Source organism: Amblyraja radiata, chromosome 3 (assembly GCF_010909765.2).
Source record: "Amblyraja radiata isolate CabotCenter1 chromosome 3, sAmbRad1.1.pri, whole genome shotgun sequence".
Classification (NCBI taxonomy): domain Eukaryota; kingdom Metazoa; phylum Chordata; class Chondrichthyes; order Rajiformes; family Rajidae; genus Amblyraja; species Amblyraja radiata.
Window position 1 is genome coordinate 51,076,751 of NC_045958.1, and position 17,276 is coordinate 51,094,026.

General features: G+C 40.9%; 1 protein-coding gene across 6 annotated transcripts in view; it reads left to right on the forward strand.

Annotated features, from left to right (window-relative positions):
* Nucleotides 1-17,276, forward strand: part of kank1 (KN motif and ankyrin repeat domains 1) — a 259,966-nt gene that overhangs the window by 173,691 nt on the left and 68,999 nt on the right. For 5 of the 6 annotated variants that reach the window (XM_033017791.1, XM_033017787.1, XM_033017790.1 and 2 more), the window contains one exon: nucleotides 9,793-9,906. Coding sequence is in view for 4 of the 6 variants with exons in the window: in XM_033017787.1 (XP_032873678.1) it covers nucleotides 9,873-9,906 (34 nt within the window). In the remaining 2 variants the exon portion in view is untranslated. Of the gene's footprint in view, nucleotides 1-9,436; nucleotides 9,542-9,792; nucleotides 9,907-17,276 lie in introns of those variants that run through there. The other variant, XM_033017789.1, reaches the window with a different exon arrangement.

The following is a 17,276-nucleotide window of genomic DNA, read 5'->3' on the forward strand; positions in this document are numbered from 1 at the left end:
TGCCTGCTGTAGGCCAACAGAGACCCTGCCCAGCACATGTCTCAGCAACCTGGTACGCACTGATAAAGTTGAAGCTTTGGCAATGGATTCCTGATGCCATTCATGCATTTTTTGTGTAAATGCTGACTGTTCATCCCAGAACTAGCATAATTTCCAAGCTAGTACCAACATAAGGTCATCTGAGGCGCACATTCTTGGAAGATAAATTACTTTGGGTCTTTAAAGAAGGTACTTGGTGACTTATCTCTAAATTGTTTTCTACAATACTGCAAATGGTTAAGACTGCCAACTAGAAGAGGAAGTAAGTCAAACATGGTATTTCTGAACACTACTCCACAAAACTGGCATTGGGAAGTCTTCAAGTTGTCCTGTCTGGAGTTCAAGAGCAATTTGTAGACTTGTGAAAAGTCCTGGCTGGGATTTCTGTACCCATTTGTGCCTTTGTGTTTGAAGACCTTAATTGCAGCCTTTCTGTCTTCCCAGAGTATTCCAAGACAATTATAAGGGGTGGGAATTAATAAGCTTTGGCTTCTTCCTGCTCCTTTTCGGACACATATGATTATAAACACTTTATAAATATTTTTGTTTTGTTTTTTGTATGCTGTTTCACATTTGCTTTTTATTCTTTTATTCTGTCCGAAATAAATAACTAATAAATAAATAAATAAATAAATATTTGGATAAGAGCTGTGGAATTCTTGTGTTATGGCCAATTATTGATGTGCCATTATTGAAGCAGTTTATGGTCGTGCTGCTCTTTTTGTGACCAGATTGTGTGCACATTGGATAACTACATTGCAATGGTGCCTGCATTTCACAAGTTCTTCACTTAGCTTTGTACTACTTGTAGCTATTAAGTTTGCAGAAGGATCTTTCATTCCAAAAATCTGAAATACATTTGCACTAAAAGTAATCAAGGATGAAAAAACAAACATAATAAAATTTGGTTTGAAATTTGCAAATGTATTTTTTATAAGCAGTACTGGATTAAAAAAATGCATTGGTTCTTCAGAAAATAATGGGCCTGTCCCATTTAGGCAACGTTTTAGGCGACTGCAGGAGATTATGCAGTCGCCACATGGTCGCCACATGTTCGCAGGTTGTTGCCGGGGAGGCGCCTTCATGGTCGTGAGGAGTTCCCGCATTCTGGGAACTAGTCGAGGCCTCATTATGGTCACCGCAAATTATTCAACTTGTTGAAAAATTAGTGGCGACCAGAATGAAGCCGCCATGGAGAGTAGCGAAAATTCTCGTGCCGTAGGTGGGTTGCCAGGAGGTCCTAGTGGGTTGCAGGAGGTCGAAGGTTCTCGTAGGTTCTCGTAGGTTGTAGCTGGTGTTGACCGGTGAATTTCATTGGCTCATTGGGAGTAGTTTTCAGAACCAAGGATAACGGACCGGTGGTGTTAAATGTCCGCCGAGCTTCACAGCCGTGTATTTCTGACTTCTTAAAAGTTGTCTCCACTCCTTCTTCCCCTTCCCCCCCCCCCCTCCCCCCCCCTTCCCTCCCCTTCCCCCCCCCCCCTCCCCTCCCCCTTCCCCCCCTCCCCTCTCCCCCCCTCTTTTAAAGGACTTACCGTACACTGCTTTAGCCGTCTTAATTACAGCGGCAACCTTCCTGCGGTGTGTGTCTGTATCACCTTGGCTTTGCACCGTGTGAATCTCACTCAGACTGCGCTTCCCCCCGCTTGCCCTGTCCCCCGCCTGCATAACGGGCTGGTGAAGGAAGCGATGTGTGTGTTCCACTCTTGACAGTCGCCATTCCAGTTGCCGGTTTTTCAGGTGACTGCCGGCAGCTTGACAGTCGTCTGAAAAATCGCCTTGGTGGGACAGGCCCATTAGTATGGTATTGACTATGATCTCTGTGCAGTCTAAAAGTAGTGTTAAGTTTTTATGACACCAGAAAAATGGAGGTACATAACTAGCCAAGTACATTCCTCTATTTCCTTATTTTTTGTCTACTTTGAATCCTGTTAATCATAGGGATCGGTTTATGAAATGAAAAAGCAACGTTGAGGTTTCAGGGGCGTCTTTACTACTGAGCCAGAAGCTTGAATCTCTTCCTGTCACTAGGAACATTTCCACCCAATAATTGTAAAAAGGTTAGATGTTTCAACTTAGTAACAACCAGACTAGCAAAAAAGAATGGAACTTTGTATATTGTCTTGGCCTTTTAATTTAAATGTAAAATCTTAAATTTCCCTCAGAAATGAAAAATAATTGTGCCAGAGAATGTGGAATGGTGAATACAAAACTGCTGAGTAACTGAGCATCAGGTCAGTCACTCTGACCCAGGAGTATTTTTATACCATTTACTTAGATATTGATACATCTGTATCTAAAGTGGAACTGAACACTTGTTGACGTGACATTGTGCAGCATTTATAACACAGTATCATTAATTCTGCAGTAATTCCTGAATTGCAAACTGGTTCTTCATGTTACAGCACTAGGTAATTTGCATTTTCTGCCTTAACCCCTGCCGTCCTCGTGGATAAATATTGATTGTCTTAGTTTACTTTGTTAGTCGTGCTCTACAAAATAGAATTGTGACATATTCCACATTATTAGCTATGATGAATTTGCAAAGCTTTGTTGTTAACTTAATCATGTCACTTTTATATTAAAAAAATAAACTGAATTAATTTTCTTGTGTTGAGTGTAGAGTTCAAATTAACCAAAAAATTATGTGCATACGTTTGTTTGATTTTCTCCATGTAACAACGATTGCTTAAGAGGATGCTCCCTGCAGCAATTATGTATATTGATCAGATTGTGTTTGTTGTAAACATCAAGTACTGTATGACCAGCAACACCACTTTAAGGCTTTTTTTTGCTATTGTAATATAATATGCTTTAAAAAATGTTCCCACGTCAAGAAACAGCCTAGCACAACCGGTTCCTCTCACATACAAATTTTTTTTCTCCTTGGCAAATCATGAAGTATATCCAATTTCATATTTGTCCAGGAATTGAAATGTGATCAAAACATTTGCCTATTAACATTTGCATAAGGCATTGTCAAAGATAGTATTACCACTGGAATATCAGTTGATTAATTCTTTCAGCAATTTTTATTCTGACAGCCATACTAAAATGGGTCAACAGAATTTAGTAACTTAACAGGAGAGGTGCATACTTTTGCTTGACTCTTGACATAGATTTGTGCCTTACTGCAAATTGACCTGGTATTGGTTGATCGTGCCTTGAATGGCTGCTAAATGAGCTGCAAGATGAAATGTTGAATATTTGGAGATATATGCATTCAATGCAGAGTTATATTGGTGGATTTGGAGGAGTGGTGCCTGCAGGAGAAGAGATTCTGCTCCTGCACTTTGTTAATTAGTTTCATAAATGTGCATTGTTTAAAACTGACAGGACTAGTATTTCAGCAAGACTTCACTGAGAATATAGTCCAACAGTCGTCACAAACCCAGCCCCCACTAATTGATCATATTAGAGACATAAGTTTTTCCTTTTGTATTTTAAATGACTCCAAGTCAGCAAGCTGATTGTTTTGTGTTTTGCTCATTTGACAGCTGTGTATGGATGGTCCCTCTTGCACTCTGAATAAGTGGCCTGTTGATTGGTTGGAATCATCTGATTAATTCAACAAAAATGAAATTCATAAATTAAACATTCTACATTTGGCAGTGTGAACTGTGAAGAGGATGTTAGGAGGTTGCAGGGTGACCTGGACAGGTTGAGTGAGTGGGCAGATATGTGGCAGATGCAGTATAATATAGATAAATGTGAGGTTATCCACTTTGGCGACAAAAAACAAGGGGGCAGATTATTATCTCAATGGGGTTAGGTTAGGTAAGGGGGAGGTACAGCAAGACCTGGGTGTCCTTGTACACCAGTCACTGAAAGTTGGCATGCAGGAATGTTGGCCTTCATAACAAGAGGATTTCAATATAGGTTCTTCTGCAGTTGTATAGGGCTCATTAAGACCACATCTGGAGTATTGTGTCCAGTTTTGGGCTCCTAATTTGAGGAAGGACAGCCTTGAGATTGAGGCAGTGCAGCATAGGTTCACGAGATTAATCCCAGAGATGGCGGGACTGTCATATGAGGAAAGATTGAAAAGACTAGGCTTGTATTCACTGGAGTTTAGAAGGATGAGGGGGAATCTTATAGAAACATATAAAATTATAAAAGGCATGGCTAGATGCAGGAAAAATGTTCCCAATGTTGGGCACAGTCTTAGAATAAAGGGGGGCACATTTAAGACTGCAGTGAGAAAAAGCTTTTTCACCCAGAGAGTTGTGAATTTATGGAATTCCCTGCCACAGTGGGTAGTGGAGGCCAAATCACTGGATTGATTTAAGAGAGAGTTAGATAGAGCTCTAGAGGCTAGTGGAATCAAGGGATATGGGGAGAAGGCAGGCACGGGTTATTGATTGGGGACGATCAGCCATGATCACAATGAATGGCGATGCTGGCTCGAAGGGCCGAATGGCCTCCTCCTGCACCTATTTTCTATGTTTCTAATTGCTAAAAATCATTTTTTAGTGTTAGAATGAAGATAGTAAAACATTACAGTACCAAGTTTGTTCAGGGATTCTTGTGGGTATTGTCTTTTTCTAAAGAGAGCAGTTATTGACGCTAACAATTTTCAGTACATTTTTGCTTATCATTTTTATCTTAAAATAAATTTTAGCTTTTGATCTAATCCAACAATTTATTTTTCTACTCCTTTTGGCATGGGATTTTCTGGGCAAGCATTGTGTTTCTGGTATGTCCATTGAATGAACTGTCAGGTATAAAATGGTGTAAGACATGAAATCTGACCCATGCAACATGCAAGTAAAATATGAAGATGCTCAAAGTGGCAGTAAGATTATGAAACATTGAATAAGCACACAATGCAAACCAGCTCAAGTATCTTTTCAAAAAGGTTATTCAATTGATTCACATTTTTCTGTGGGTGTAATGGATGCATTCTGCATTTACGTATCCAGTACAAAGCACAATTCAATTGTCTCTTGGAAGAGCTAAAACCAGAAGTGGAAATTGGGAACAAAGCGAGAGAATGTCTCTCTCCTCAAGGCAGCTGCTTGATATGCTCAGGACTTCTGACAAAGTTGGTGTTTTGAGTCATTGGAGCTGGGAAAGGTTTTAATAAAAACTAAGAATGTTTTAAGTTGTAGGCAGAGTGGTCAATACTTGCTGTTGCAGTGTTGGAGCCTAGTGACTGGTCCTGCTCTCCTTCCCCCTATGCCACCCATGTTACTTCTCCAGCTCCCCGACACCTACACCACCCTTCTCACATCCCTCCACTCTGAGCCCCCATCTTATATCACAGTTTCTCCCCTCAGAGTCTGGGTATGAAACCTGCCCTTACCACCGTGGGGTTTTCACCCAACCTCCCTCTTTCCAATGCAGGGCAGTCAGTCTTCAGCAGAGCCCTCACCTTTGTACCCCTACCCCTGAGCCCATCATGACGTTGAGCTTCTGAACCTTTTTCTCTGTCAAAGAGCCCTCACCTCCCAGTGACGACCCATTCTCCTGTCTCCAACATTCCTCCTCCTCATGGACTCTCCCAGCTGACTTCTATCCTCACTGGGCTATTTTTATTTCCAACTGCAGGGGTTACATCAACCATCTTAACTTCTCCACTCACCTTACCCACTCCAATCTCATCCCCACTTCTCCCAAGTTAACCATTTGTCAATGTGATTGTATGTTTGAGTGTCTCTGCTGTTCAACAGACAGGTTTTCTAGCCGTCCTCCGGGAAATCTTATTGTTTCCCCCCAACTTGGACTCGCAAGGAAGATGGTTCGGTAACAATGCCCTCCCATCAGCCATCAGATTTTTGGACCACCCTGCACAACTCTACCCGTAACCCCACCTCAGCGCTGTAGAACTGTGGACTTTGCACTAAGCTGGTTGTTCTGTGGACGTTGTTTTTTGCACGATCATAGTCTGGTTTACTTAGAATAACATAATGTATTGTATATTTTTGTGGTTGCATCTAATTTGCCTGTAAAGCTGCAGCAAGTAAGAATTTAATTGTTGTAAAAAAGACAAATGAACTCCCATGGCTCTCTCTTGAGTCCAGTAGTGGAGCACAGTTGTCCTGTGATTAATCAACTCGGGAAAGTTAATTTCCTTATTCGATTGTTCCACACACACTCACTTGTTGGTTATGAAGATGCAAGCTGGTTGCTCTGAAGGAAACTGAGCTTTTATTCATAAAATCTCAGGCATTGCCATAATTATGTTTGCTTTCAAATTTTGCAACTGATATTAGGATCACTTTAGAATTTCTGTGAGCAACCGCATCCCATGATAATGTAAATCACTGGTTCACTCCACTCACCAACAGTCTACTCAATAATGCCCAAAACATTCAGTGTTCCCACAAACTCCCATAAATATATTATTTCTAAAGTGTAGAAATATGAAATATCTTCAAGATTGCAATCTGATCCATAAGACTATGAGAAGCCATCTAAATGTTGTTTGAATTGTGAATTAATTTTTAGTCTGTGCTATTAGGACAGGTTTCGAGGGATAAAGGCCTGTGGGACTAATGTTGCTGGGACATGTTGGCCGTTGTGGGAAAGTTGGGCCAATGGGCCTGTTTCTACACTGTGATGTTCCTATTCATTCTGTAACAGAATTGATGGGCTTTTCTACCTTTAGCATGTTTTATGTATTTTCTTAAATTAACTGCTGAATGTGAAAAATTAAAGAACAGAATTAGTTTTTGCACAATTTTAGCGTGTTTTGTCCCTTTATTTGTGCCATCAAAGTGAATCGCGAAACTGGCCCTGAACTGTCCCTGCTGCCTCTAGTGTTATCTGCTGAATGGAAATTACATTCATGTTAGTCATTTAAACAAGAATGAGATGTTTATGTTGCCATTGTTCAATTTTGATTATCACTTTTAGTTGTAATGTCATTTTTGAAGAAACAAAAACGGGAACTTAAAAGTCAACTATGATTTCATTAGAAAACAGAGCCCTTTATTTTCAAGCTTTTTATTTCTTGAAATACCATGTAGAAACCTGTAGACATCTAAAAAAACAAATTCCAGTCAGTTATCAGTAAATGGAATTTGCCATTCCATTGAAGAGGCTGAGGCTGTCCCTGGAATGCTGAGATGAAAAGTCAAGTGATTCTTAATCTCGCATGTTACCTTCAGACTTGAGTGCAAGATATTTCTGCTTGGTAGATGTCGCCCATCAAGCTTAACTCTGTCTCTGGATCATTTTGTGCAGCATTTGTTTCCTTTGTCACAATTTAAATGGGAGTTATTTTATAAACAAAATTACGTTTGGTTCTTTGCAACTTCAACTTTGCATCCCATTCTTTCAAAGAAAAAATGATAATAATTGCATGTATTGAAGTTCTTAAATATCAGTACACAATCTGTTGACCTCTGCTTTAAATTATTATGCCAGTGTCTTTGTGTATTTTCAGCAGTATCTTTTGATAAAGACTGATGATGGCTAAATTTAGAAAATAAATACATGTTGGCAAATTCAATCTGCAATGTATTCATGTCATTAAGAAATGGATGAAGAAATTCTAGAGGTTAATTGCTGATAGTAAAATAAACATAATTTATAAGGGTGGTAATTCTAAAACATGCAGTTTAGACAATAGGTGCAGGAGTAGGCCATTCGGCCCTTCGAGCCAGCACCACCGCCATTCAATGTGATCATGGCTGATCATCCCCAATCAGTACCCCGTTCCTGCCTTCTCCCCATATCCCCTGACTCCGCTATTTTTAAGAGCCCTATCTAGCATCCAGAGAACCTGCCTCCACCGCCCTCTGTGAGAAAAAGTGTTTCCTTGTCTCCGTTCTAAATGGCTTACACCTTATTCTTAAACTGTGGCACCTGGTTCTGGACTCCCCCAACATCGGGAACATGTTTCCTGCCTCTAGCGTGTCCAAGCCCTTAGCAATACATTTTGGTAAATTTTGTCATCCGTCTTTGACTTCTGACACATTTTGACCAATCAAGTGTTCCAGAATGTTGATAATGTTTTGAGAAAAGCAAAAATAGTTTTGATATTTTTAGTGCACAAACAAGTGTTACAAAAAATTCAATTATTGACACAAAATGCTGGAGTAACCCAGTGGGACAGGCAGCATGCATTTCTGGATAGAAGGAATGGCTGACGTTTCGGATCAATCATCACACTCAACTCGACTCGAAACATCACCCTTTTCCCAGAGATGCTGCCTGGCCCGCTGAGTTACTTCAGCATTTTGTATCTATCTTCGGTGTAAGCCAGTATCTGCAGTTCCTTTCTGCACAAAAAGTTTCAATTGATCTTTGGCCTTTTGGCAAATCTCCCCAGGCGAAGCACATAACTGATGCTGGCTAACTGGTTGCATCTGACATACTGGTCAAAAATGCTCTGCCACTCATACTTGAGCAAGTCTCCATCCATTCATCTTTCATTTATAATGGCATTGTTTGAGGTGAGTGGTGCTCTATCTTTTATTGCACTTCTGATATCGTGTCCAGGTTTCCAGTTTTGGTGACTTAAGCAAGAAAATGTCATTACTGCTTAGGATGGACCAAGTTGAAATAAGTATCTAGAACCAATCAAATGTCAATTCAGATGTTATTGATGCTTGGAAATGTTCTTTATTCCGCGTGTCGTGCTGAGTTATTTTTAAGAAACATGACCAGCAAGAAATGTTTGCTTGTTTAGCTAACAATATGTGGCTCAATAAAATAGCCTCTGAAACTTGTAATTTCCCTTCATGGTATGGGAATTGGCTATTGTGAGGTATAATATAACTGTCATTATTTTGCTTTCCCATTGTTTTGTAATGATTGCAAAGCCTATATCTGCCAAAAATGTGAAAATATTCAGAACTTTTAAAAACGTTGTCGTTTTAGATGATTGTATTTATTTATATGGTAATCAGATGCAATTTAAAAGATTTTCAGAAGTAGGGCATTAATTTAATCTCTTCCCCTTGCCACTCTTCATTCTTTATGAACACACCAAAACCACCTTGTCCAAGATTTTTTAAAAACATTTTAATGTCCTTTTCAATTTATTAGAAATGGTGATTTTTTGGATTTTGTGCATTCTTCCTCAGCTAATTAGATACAAGAATGCAATCAATATTATGATCTTTTTCAGGATAAATTTAATAGGATGAAAAACGTTCTTAAAAGGTGCCTATTCATTTTTTTAATTGCATTTTATTATTTTCCTCTGCTGCTTCTCAATTATACCTATTTGGGTTGGAGTAAGTTTCACTGGAGGCTGCTCAAGCTATCCTTAATGATTATTCTTGTGATCTTAGGCAAGCTATTTATTTAAGATATGATTGGTTGGAAAGAAGCTTCAGGAGTAACAGATGAGCTAGCTCCAGTCTGTAAATATTTAAAGGCATTGCCACTGGGCTGTGACCAGTGTCTGACTAGCTGCTGCTGAAAAGCACAGGAGTCAGTTGCACTCATCTGGCAGCCTGTATGAAAATCAGATGAAGTCACAGACCAGCGACACAGCATGGCCCTTGTTTTATTTGTATGGCTCACTGGGTGATGCCTTTCTCCAAAGGTATTGAAAAATTTGTTCAACATTTATTGCTGAATTCACTGTTGAAATCTGATGCAACTTTTGTCTATCTGATATCAGAATTGCTCATTTATTTTGTGATTTTTATCTTTGTGAATTTATATGCATGCTCAAAAGGCAAGTCATAGTACTGAAGTTACATAGAGTTTAACGCACTAACTTGCACTAATTCTGAATTACTTGAGGAACAACTTAATTATCATATACTTGACATGATTTCTTTTTCCTTGCAGATTGCATGAGTGGCTGGACTTGATGCATGCGGGTTGCATGACTAATGTCTTTGTGGATTTATGAATAAACAGATGCAGATATGGCTCACACTGTGATTAATGGGAGTGTTCCAGGTAATTAAATATATTATTGTAATAATGTTAATTAAATTTGCCTTCATATGAAAGAACATAAGTGAGGTTTCTTCAAGATTCAGTTGTTGTATTTGCTAATTGCGAGTTTGGGTGGATGACATCTCATCCACCTGTTTAAAATGCTGTTCGCAGTTCTGCCAACTATATAATAGGCATTAAAAGTAAATAAAAAATATCAAAATACTAACCTAGAGAAATTAATGCAACTTTAAATTTAAGATATTTAATTTGTGTGACCATGTATCCAATACAGTAACTTTGTTGCATTGTTTAATGAAAGTGTATTCAGACTTCTGTCCACAGATAATAAAGCAACAACTGAATTTTTATGAAAGATATTAAAAGCATACAAAGCAAAATTATAAAAGATCAGATTAAAATGATACTTCAATTCTTTTTTAAAATTCCTCACTGACATGGTCTCTGCCTTTTAACAAATTCTATAACACTGCTCGACTAAGTTATTTTCATACGACCGTGAAAGGCATGTTTTTCTACCTTTTGCTCTTCAAGGGTTGAATAATAGCAAATCATTTTGTATTTTAATGTTTGATTTAGGCAATGGAAGAAATCATTGGTGGATTGAATTATTTGTTCCAGACTGTGAGATGAATGTTGCAGGATGTTGAGATGGCCTTTCATAGCCTCCATTTGTTTGCCGCTTTTGCAATATTCATTCTGTAACTAGATATTCAACTGCTTTGCTTAAACCATGTGGATTTATATTCTTTAAGTCGACTTTAAAAGCAAAGGTCATCCAGTTACATCCCCTGTGGTACGATCACAATCAGAAGGCATATTCTGTTACCTCAGTAGTGTTCTCTGAAAACCACTACAATAGATGATGTCACTCACTTTGTTGGCAGGGCCTGTTCTAGCTTTTACATACTTGAGCGGAGAATCCAGGATGTTGGAAGGGTTAATTTCTCACCAGATCACGTTGCACCAGACCAAGTTGTGTTATCGGCATTCTCGGATATAAGTTTGTAAGCAATACTGCTTCAAAGATGTCTGTATGATGTACACCAGGCCATAATCTCGCAGACTATTTCTGATTTTGTGACTTCCGACTACAACTTTGTCGTTTCCCAGCCCCGCACGGCCCGGATTTACCTTCTCCCCGAAACCCATAAACAGATTTGCCCTGGTAGTCCCATTGTTTCTGCCTGCTCCTGTCCTACTGAATTCATTTCCACATAGCTCGACTCAATAGACAATAGGTGCAGGAGTAGGCCATTTAGCCCTTCGAGCCAGCACCACCATTCAATGTGATCATGGCTGATCATCCTCAATCAGTACCCCGTTCCTGCCTTCTCCCCATATCCCCTGACTCCGCTATTTTTAAGAGCCCTATCTAGCTCTCTCTTGAAAGTATCCAGAGAACCTGCCTCCACCGCCCTCTGAGGCAGAGAATTACACAGACCCACCACTCTCTGTGAGAAAAAGTGTTTCCTCGTCTCCGTTCTAAATGGCTTACTCCTTATTCTTAAACTGTGGCCCCTGGTTCTGGACTCCCCCAACATCGGGAACATGTTTCCTGCCTCTAGCGTGTCCAAGCCCTTAACAATCTTATATGTTTCAATGAGATACCCTCTCATCCTTCTAAACTCCAGAGTGTACAAGACCAGCTGCTCCATTCTCACAGCATATGACAGTACCTCCATCCCAGGAATTAACCTTGTAAACCTACACTGCACTCCCTCAATAGCAAGAATGTCCTTCCTCAAATTAGGGGACCAAAACTGCACACAATACTCCAGGTGTGGTCTCACTAGGGCTCTGTACAACTGCAGAAGGACCTCTTTGCTCCTATATTCGATTCCTCTTGTTATAATGGCCAACATGCCATTCGCTTTCTTCACTGCCTGCTGATCCTGCATGCTTACTTTCATAGACTGATGTACAAGGACCCCCAGATCCCGTTGTACTTCCCCTTTTCCCAACTTGACGCCATTTAGATAGTAATCTGCCTTCCTGTTTTTGCTACCAAAGTGAATAACCTCACATTTATCCACATTAAACTTCATCTGCCATGCATCTGCCCACTCCCCAACCTGTCCAAGTCACCCTGCATTCTCATAGCATCCTCCTCACAGTTCACACTGCCACCCAGCTTTGTGTCATCTGCAAATTTGCTAATGTTACTTTGAATCCTTTCATCCAATTCATTGATGTATATTGTAAATAGCTGCGGTCCCAGCACTGAGCCTTGCGGTACCCCACTAATCACTGCCTGCCATTCTGAAAGGGACCCGTTAATCCCTACTCTTTGTTTCCTGTCTGCCAACCACTTCTCTATCCATGTCAGCACTCTACCCCCAATACCATGTGGCCTAATTTTGCCCACTAATCTCCTATGTGGGACCTTATCAAATGCTTTCTGAAAATCCAGGTACACTACATCCACTGGCTCTCCCTTGTCCGCTTTCTTAGTTACATCTTCAAAAAATTCCAGAAGATTAGTCAAGCATGATTTCCCCTTCTTAAATACATGCTGACTCGGACCGATCCTGTTACTGCTATTCAAATGTACGGCTATCTCATCTTTTATAATTGACTCCAGCATCTTCCCCACCACTGATGTCAGGCTAACTGGTCTATAATCCCCCGTTTTCTCCCTCCCGCTTTTCTTTAAAAGTGGGATAACATTAGCTACCCTCCAATCCACAGGAACTGATCCTGAGTCTATAGAACATTGGAAAATTATCACCAATGCCTTTACGATTTCTAGAGCCACTTCCTTAAGTACCCTGGGATGCAGACCATCAGACCCTGGGGATTTATCAGCCTTCAGTTCCCCATCAGTCTATCCAACACCATTTCCTGCCTAATGTGGATTTCCGTCAGTTCCTCTGTCACCCCAGATCCTCTGGCCACTACTATATCAGGAAGATTGTTTGTGTCCTCCTTAGTGAAGACAGATCCAAAGTACCTGTTCAACTCATCTGCCATTTCATTGTTCCCCATAATAAATTCACCTTTTTCGGTATTCAAGGGTCCAACTTTGGTCTTAAGTAATTTTTTCCTCTTTACATACCTAAAGAAGATTTTACTATCCTGCTTTATATTCTTGGCTAACTTACCTTCGTACCTCATCTTTTCTCCCCGTATTGTCTTTTTGGTTATCTTTTGTTGTTCTTTAAACATTACCCAATCCTCTTGCTTCCCGCTCATCTTTGCTACGTTGTACTTCTTCGCTTTAATTTTTACACTGTCCCTGACGTCCCTGGTCAGCCATGGTCGTCCCTTTCTCCCCCCCCTTGGAATCTTTCTTCCTCCTAGGAATGAACTGATCCTGCACCTTCTGTATTATTCCTAGAAACACCTGCCATTCTTGTTCCACTGTCATCCCTGCTAGTGTATCTTTCCAGTCAACTTTGGCCAGCTCCTCCCTCATGGCCCCTTTATTCAACTGCAACACTGACACCTGCGATCTACTCTTCTCCCTCTCCAATTGTAGATTAAACCTAACCATGTTATGGTCACTGCCTCCTTATGGCTCATTAACCTCGAAGTCCTTTATCAAATCCGGTTCATTACCCCATAACACTAAATCCAGAATTGCCTTCTCCCTGGTAGGCTTAAATTGAAGCTGTTCAAAGAATCCATCACTAAGGCACTCTACTAAGTCCCTTTCTTGGGGTCCAGTTCCAACCTGATTTTCCCAGTCTACCTGCATGTTGAAATCTCCCATAACAACCACAGCATTACTTTTACTACATGCCAATTGTAACTCCTGATTCAACTTGCACCCTATGTCTAAGCTACTGTTTGGGGGCCTGGAGATTAGTCCCATTAAGGTATTTTTACCCTTACAATTCCTTAGTTCTATCTATACTGACTCCACATCTCCTGTTTCAATGTCACCCCTTGCAAGGGACTGAATTTCATTCCTCACCAACAGGGCAACCCCACCCCCTCTGCCCACCTGTCTGTCTTTTCGATAGGAGGTATACCCTTGAATATTCAGTTCCCAGCCCTGGCCCTCTTGCAGCCATGTCTCAGTAATTACCACAACATCATACTTGCCAGTTTCTAACTGAGCTTCAAGCTCGCCCACTTTATTCCTTATACTTCCCGCATTCATATACAGCACTTTGACCTCCGTATTTGCTTCGTTGGGGGGCAGTCGGCGCTTCCCAGAGACAATGAATGGACTCAACTTTTGAGTGGGCTTCGGCGCTCTGTGGAGCCAATAAATCCTCCCCATGTGATTCTGCTAATGGTGATGCTGTTGCTCAACGATTGGGCCACCAATGCCAGAGAAGGGCATCGCCAAAATTCTGTCTCTCCAAATTCTGTGGGGAGCGGGCCGTGGGCAGCCGGCCATGGGCAGCAGGCCATGGGGAGTGCTCGCTGAGATCCCATTGTTATGTCATTTTCGGCTGGCGGAATGTTCATGGCAGCGTATGTAAATGAGGTCCCATTGTGATTGGAGGACTGTGAGATGCCATTGTGGCATCATCACCGGAAGCTGCTAGAAAAGTCTCTCTCTCACAGTAGTTATTTGGAACTTTGGAAACACCAGGACTCTTCATAAAGCTGGCCGCCCGGCCAAACTGAGCAATCGGGGGCGAAGGGCCTTGGTCAGGGAGGTGACCAAGAATCATATGGTCACTCTGACAGAGCTCCAGAGTTCCTCTGTGGAGATGGGAGAAACTTCCAAATGGACAACTATATCTGCAGCACTCCACCAATCAGGTCTTTATGGTAGAGTGGCCAGACAGAAATCACTCCTCAGTAAAAGGCACATGACAGCCCGCTAGGGGTTTGCCAAAAGGCACCTTAAGGACGCTCAGATGACGCGAAACAAGAATCTCTGGTTTGATAAAACCAAGATTGAACTTTGGCCCGAATGCCAAGCGTCACGTATGGAGGAAACCAGGCACCTCTCATCACCTGGCCAATACCATACCTACGGTGAAGCATGGTGGTGGCAGCATCATGCTGTGGGGATGTTTTTCAGTGGCAGGAACTGGGATACTAGTCAGGGTCGAGGGAAAGATGAACGGTGCAAAGTACAGAGAGATCCTTGATGCAAACCTGCTTCAGAGCGTTCTGGACCACAGACTGGGGCGGAGGTTCACCTTCCAACAGGACAACGACCCTAAGCACACAGCCAAGACAACAGAGAAGAAAGGGAGAAATTACCCTAATACAGGTGTGCCAAGCTTGTAATGTCGTACCTAAGAAGACTTGAGGCTGTAATCACTGCCAAAGGTGCCTCAACAAAGTACAGAGTAAAGGGTCTGAATACTTATGCAAATGTGATATTTCAGTTATTTCTTTTTAATTACTTTGCACAGATTTCTAAACGCCTGTTTTCGCTTTTTTATCACGGGGTATTGTGTGTAGTTTGATGATAAAAAAAAAGAATAGAATAAGGCTCTAACGTAACAAAATGTGGAAAAGGTGAAGGGGTCTGAATACTTTCTGAATGCACTGTATGTTATTTTCTGACTTGATTGGACAGCATGCAAACAAAAGCTTAATACTGTACTTCAGTATGCATGATAGTAATAAATGTATCCATCTGTGCCTCTCATTTTATTTACTTCTGTCAGGTCTCCCCTTAGCGTTCAACGCTCCAGAGAAAGCAACCCGTTGGTTCAAACTCTTCTTGTAGCTAATCCAGGCAGCAATCTTGTAAATTTCTTCTCCATCCTCTTCAATGCATCGCGTCCTTCCTTTAATGAGGTGACCAGAACTGCGCACAGTCCTCTAAATGTGGACAAACTTAAGCGGCAACTTGACTCCCTCACTCAATGCCCTAACCTATGAAGTCAAGCATACCATAGCGGCACTGTTACTACTTATCGACTTGTATTGCCACTTTCAGGGAGCTGTGAATCTGGACCCCAAGATCCTTCTGTACATCAATGCTGTTCCGAGCCTTGCCATTAACTCTATATTTTCTCCTTTTATCTGAACACTCAGCAAGTCAGGCAAAATCTTTGGATAGAGAAACCAAGTTAAGATTTTCAGGAACAAGGTTCTGAGGAAAAGCCATGGATCTTGAAACGCTGACTGTTTCTCTTTCCAAAGATGCCACCTGACTTGTTGAATTTCCAGAACATTGATTTTTTTCAAATCAATGCAATTTTTCTGTTGAATTTTTACTATCTGCAATTGCAGTGTACGTGATTATACAGAAACACATCATTTAAGCCAGCAATTTGTGAGTTCTCCAAATTTACAAAGAAATAAAGCTAATTTTCTCACCCTCCTCATTGGATTCATTCACAGCTCCAGTAAATATTTTGAAGAGCATCGTGATCACAATAATAAAAAAAGGGCAAAGTGCGGTAGTAACTCATCAGATCTGGCAGCATCCCTGGAGAGCAAAGTCATGCAGCGTGAACCAGGCCCTTCGACCCAACTTGCACACACCGACCAACATGCCCCATCTACACTAGTCCCACCTGCCTGCGTTTGATCCATATTCCTCTGAACCTATATATGTACCTGAGTGAATGTTTGACACATAAATGTTTCTATTGTAACATGGATAGGTGACGGTTCGGGTCGGGACCCTTCTTGGTACAGTAATCACAATGATGGTAAACCAGCAACAGGAAGTGGGTGAACTCCAGGTTGCCATGTTTTTTTTATCTAATAACAAGCATGTTATTTGACATCTGAGCTTGATCTATTTCATTTCAGCATACATGAGAATTCTGAAGGGCTTGTCAGAATAGATGTTGGGATGTTTGCACTGGTTGGAGTTATTACCTTTCTATTCACCACAATATCTCTTTTGCTTAGCTACTGCTTAACCAGATATATTCTGGTTAATAACTATAACAGGCTACATGAGCCTAGCATCATGAATTGTATCCTATTTGTGGTCCTTGCTGCAATTATGTCATTGTGATTTGCGAGGCCAGCCATTTTTGTTAGAAAATATATCCTAGGTCCAAATTAATTAATTAATTGAATATGAGTAAACTGAACTGCAAAATTCTGGGGCTGTGCAAAATATCAAGACATTAAAGGAAAAAGTTGCCAGCATATGAAGAGCTCAAGGTTTTCCACTCTTGACAGGAGTGTAATGGCCACTCCAGGGTGTAATGGTCAACTCGAACACACATCAAGAGACACCACATGTTTATTAAAGCAAGGATCAGCAGACATTACATCTCTGAGCTGCTACTCATACTAGCGTAAGCAAGCTCTTGATAATATGAAGCACATAATAGGCTGAGTCACTACTAACAAACACTATAATTGGCTAGTATGAAATAGCCAATCTACATCCTTCCTTGTGGAAACAAAAAGAAGCATCGGTGGCTAAGCAATATAGGTGGAATGTTAATAATACATTTGCAAAGTCACACAAAAGCACTATA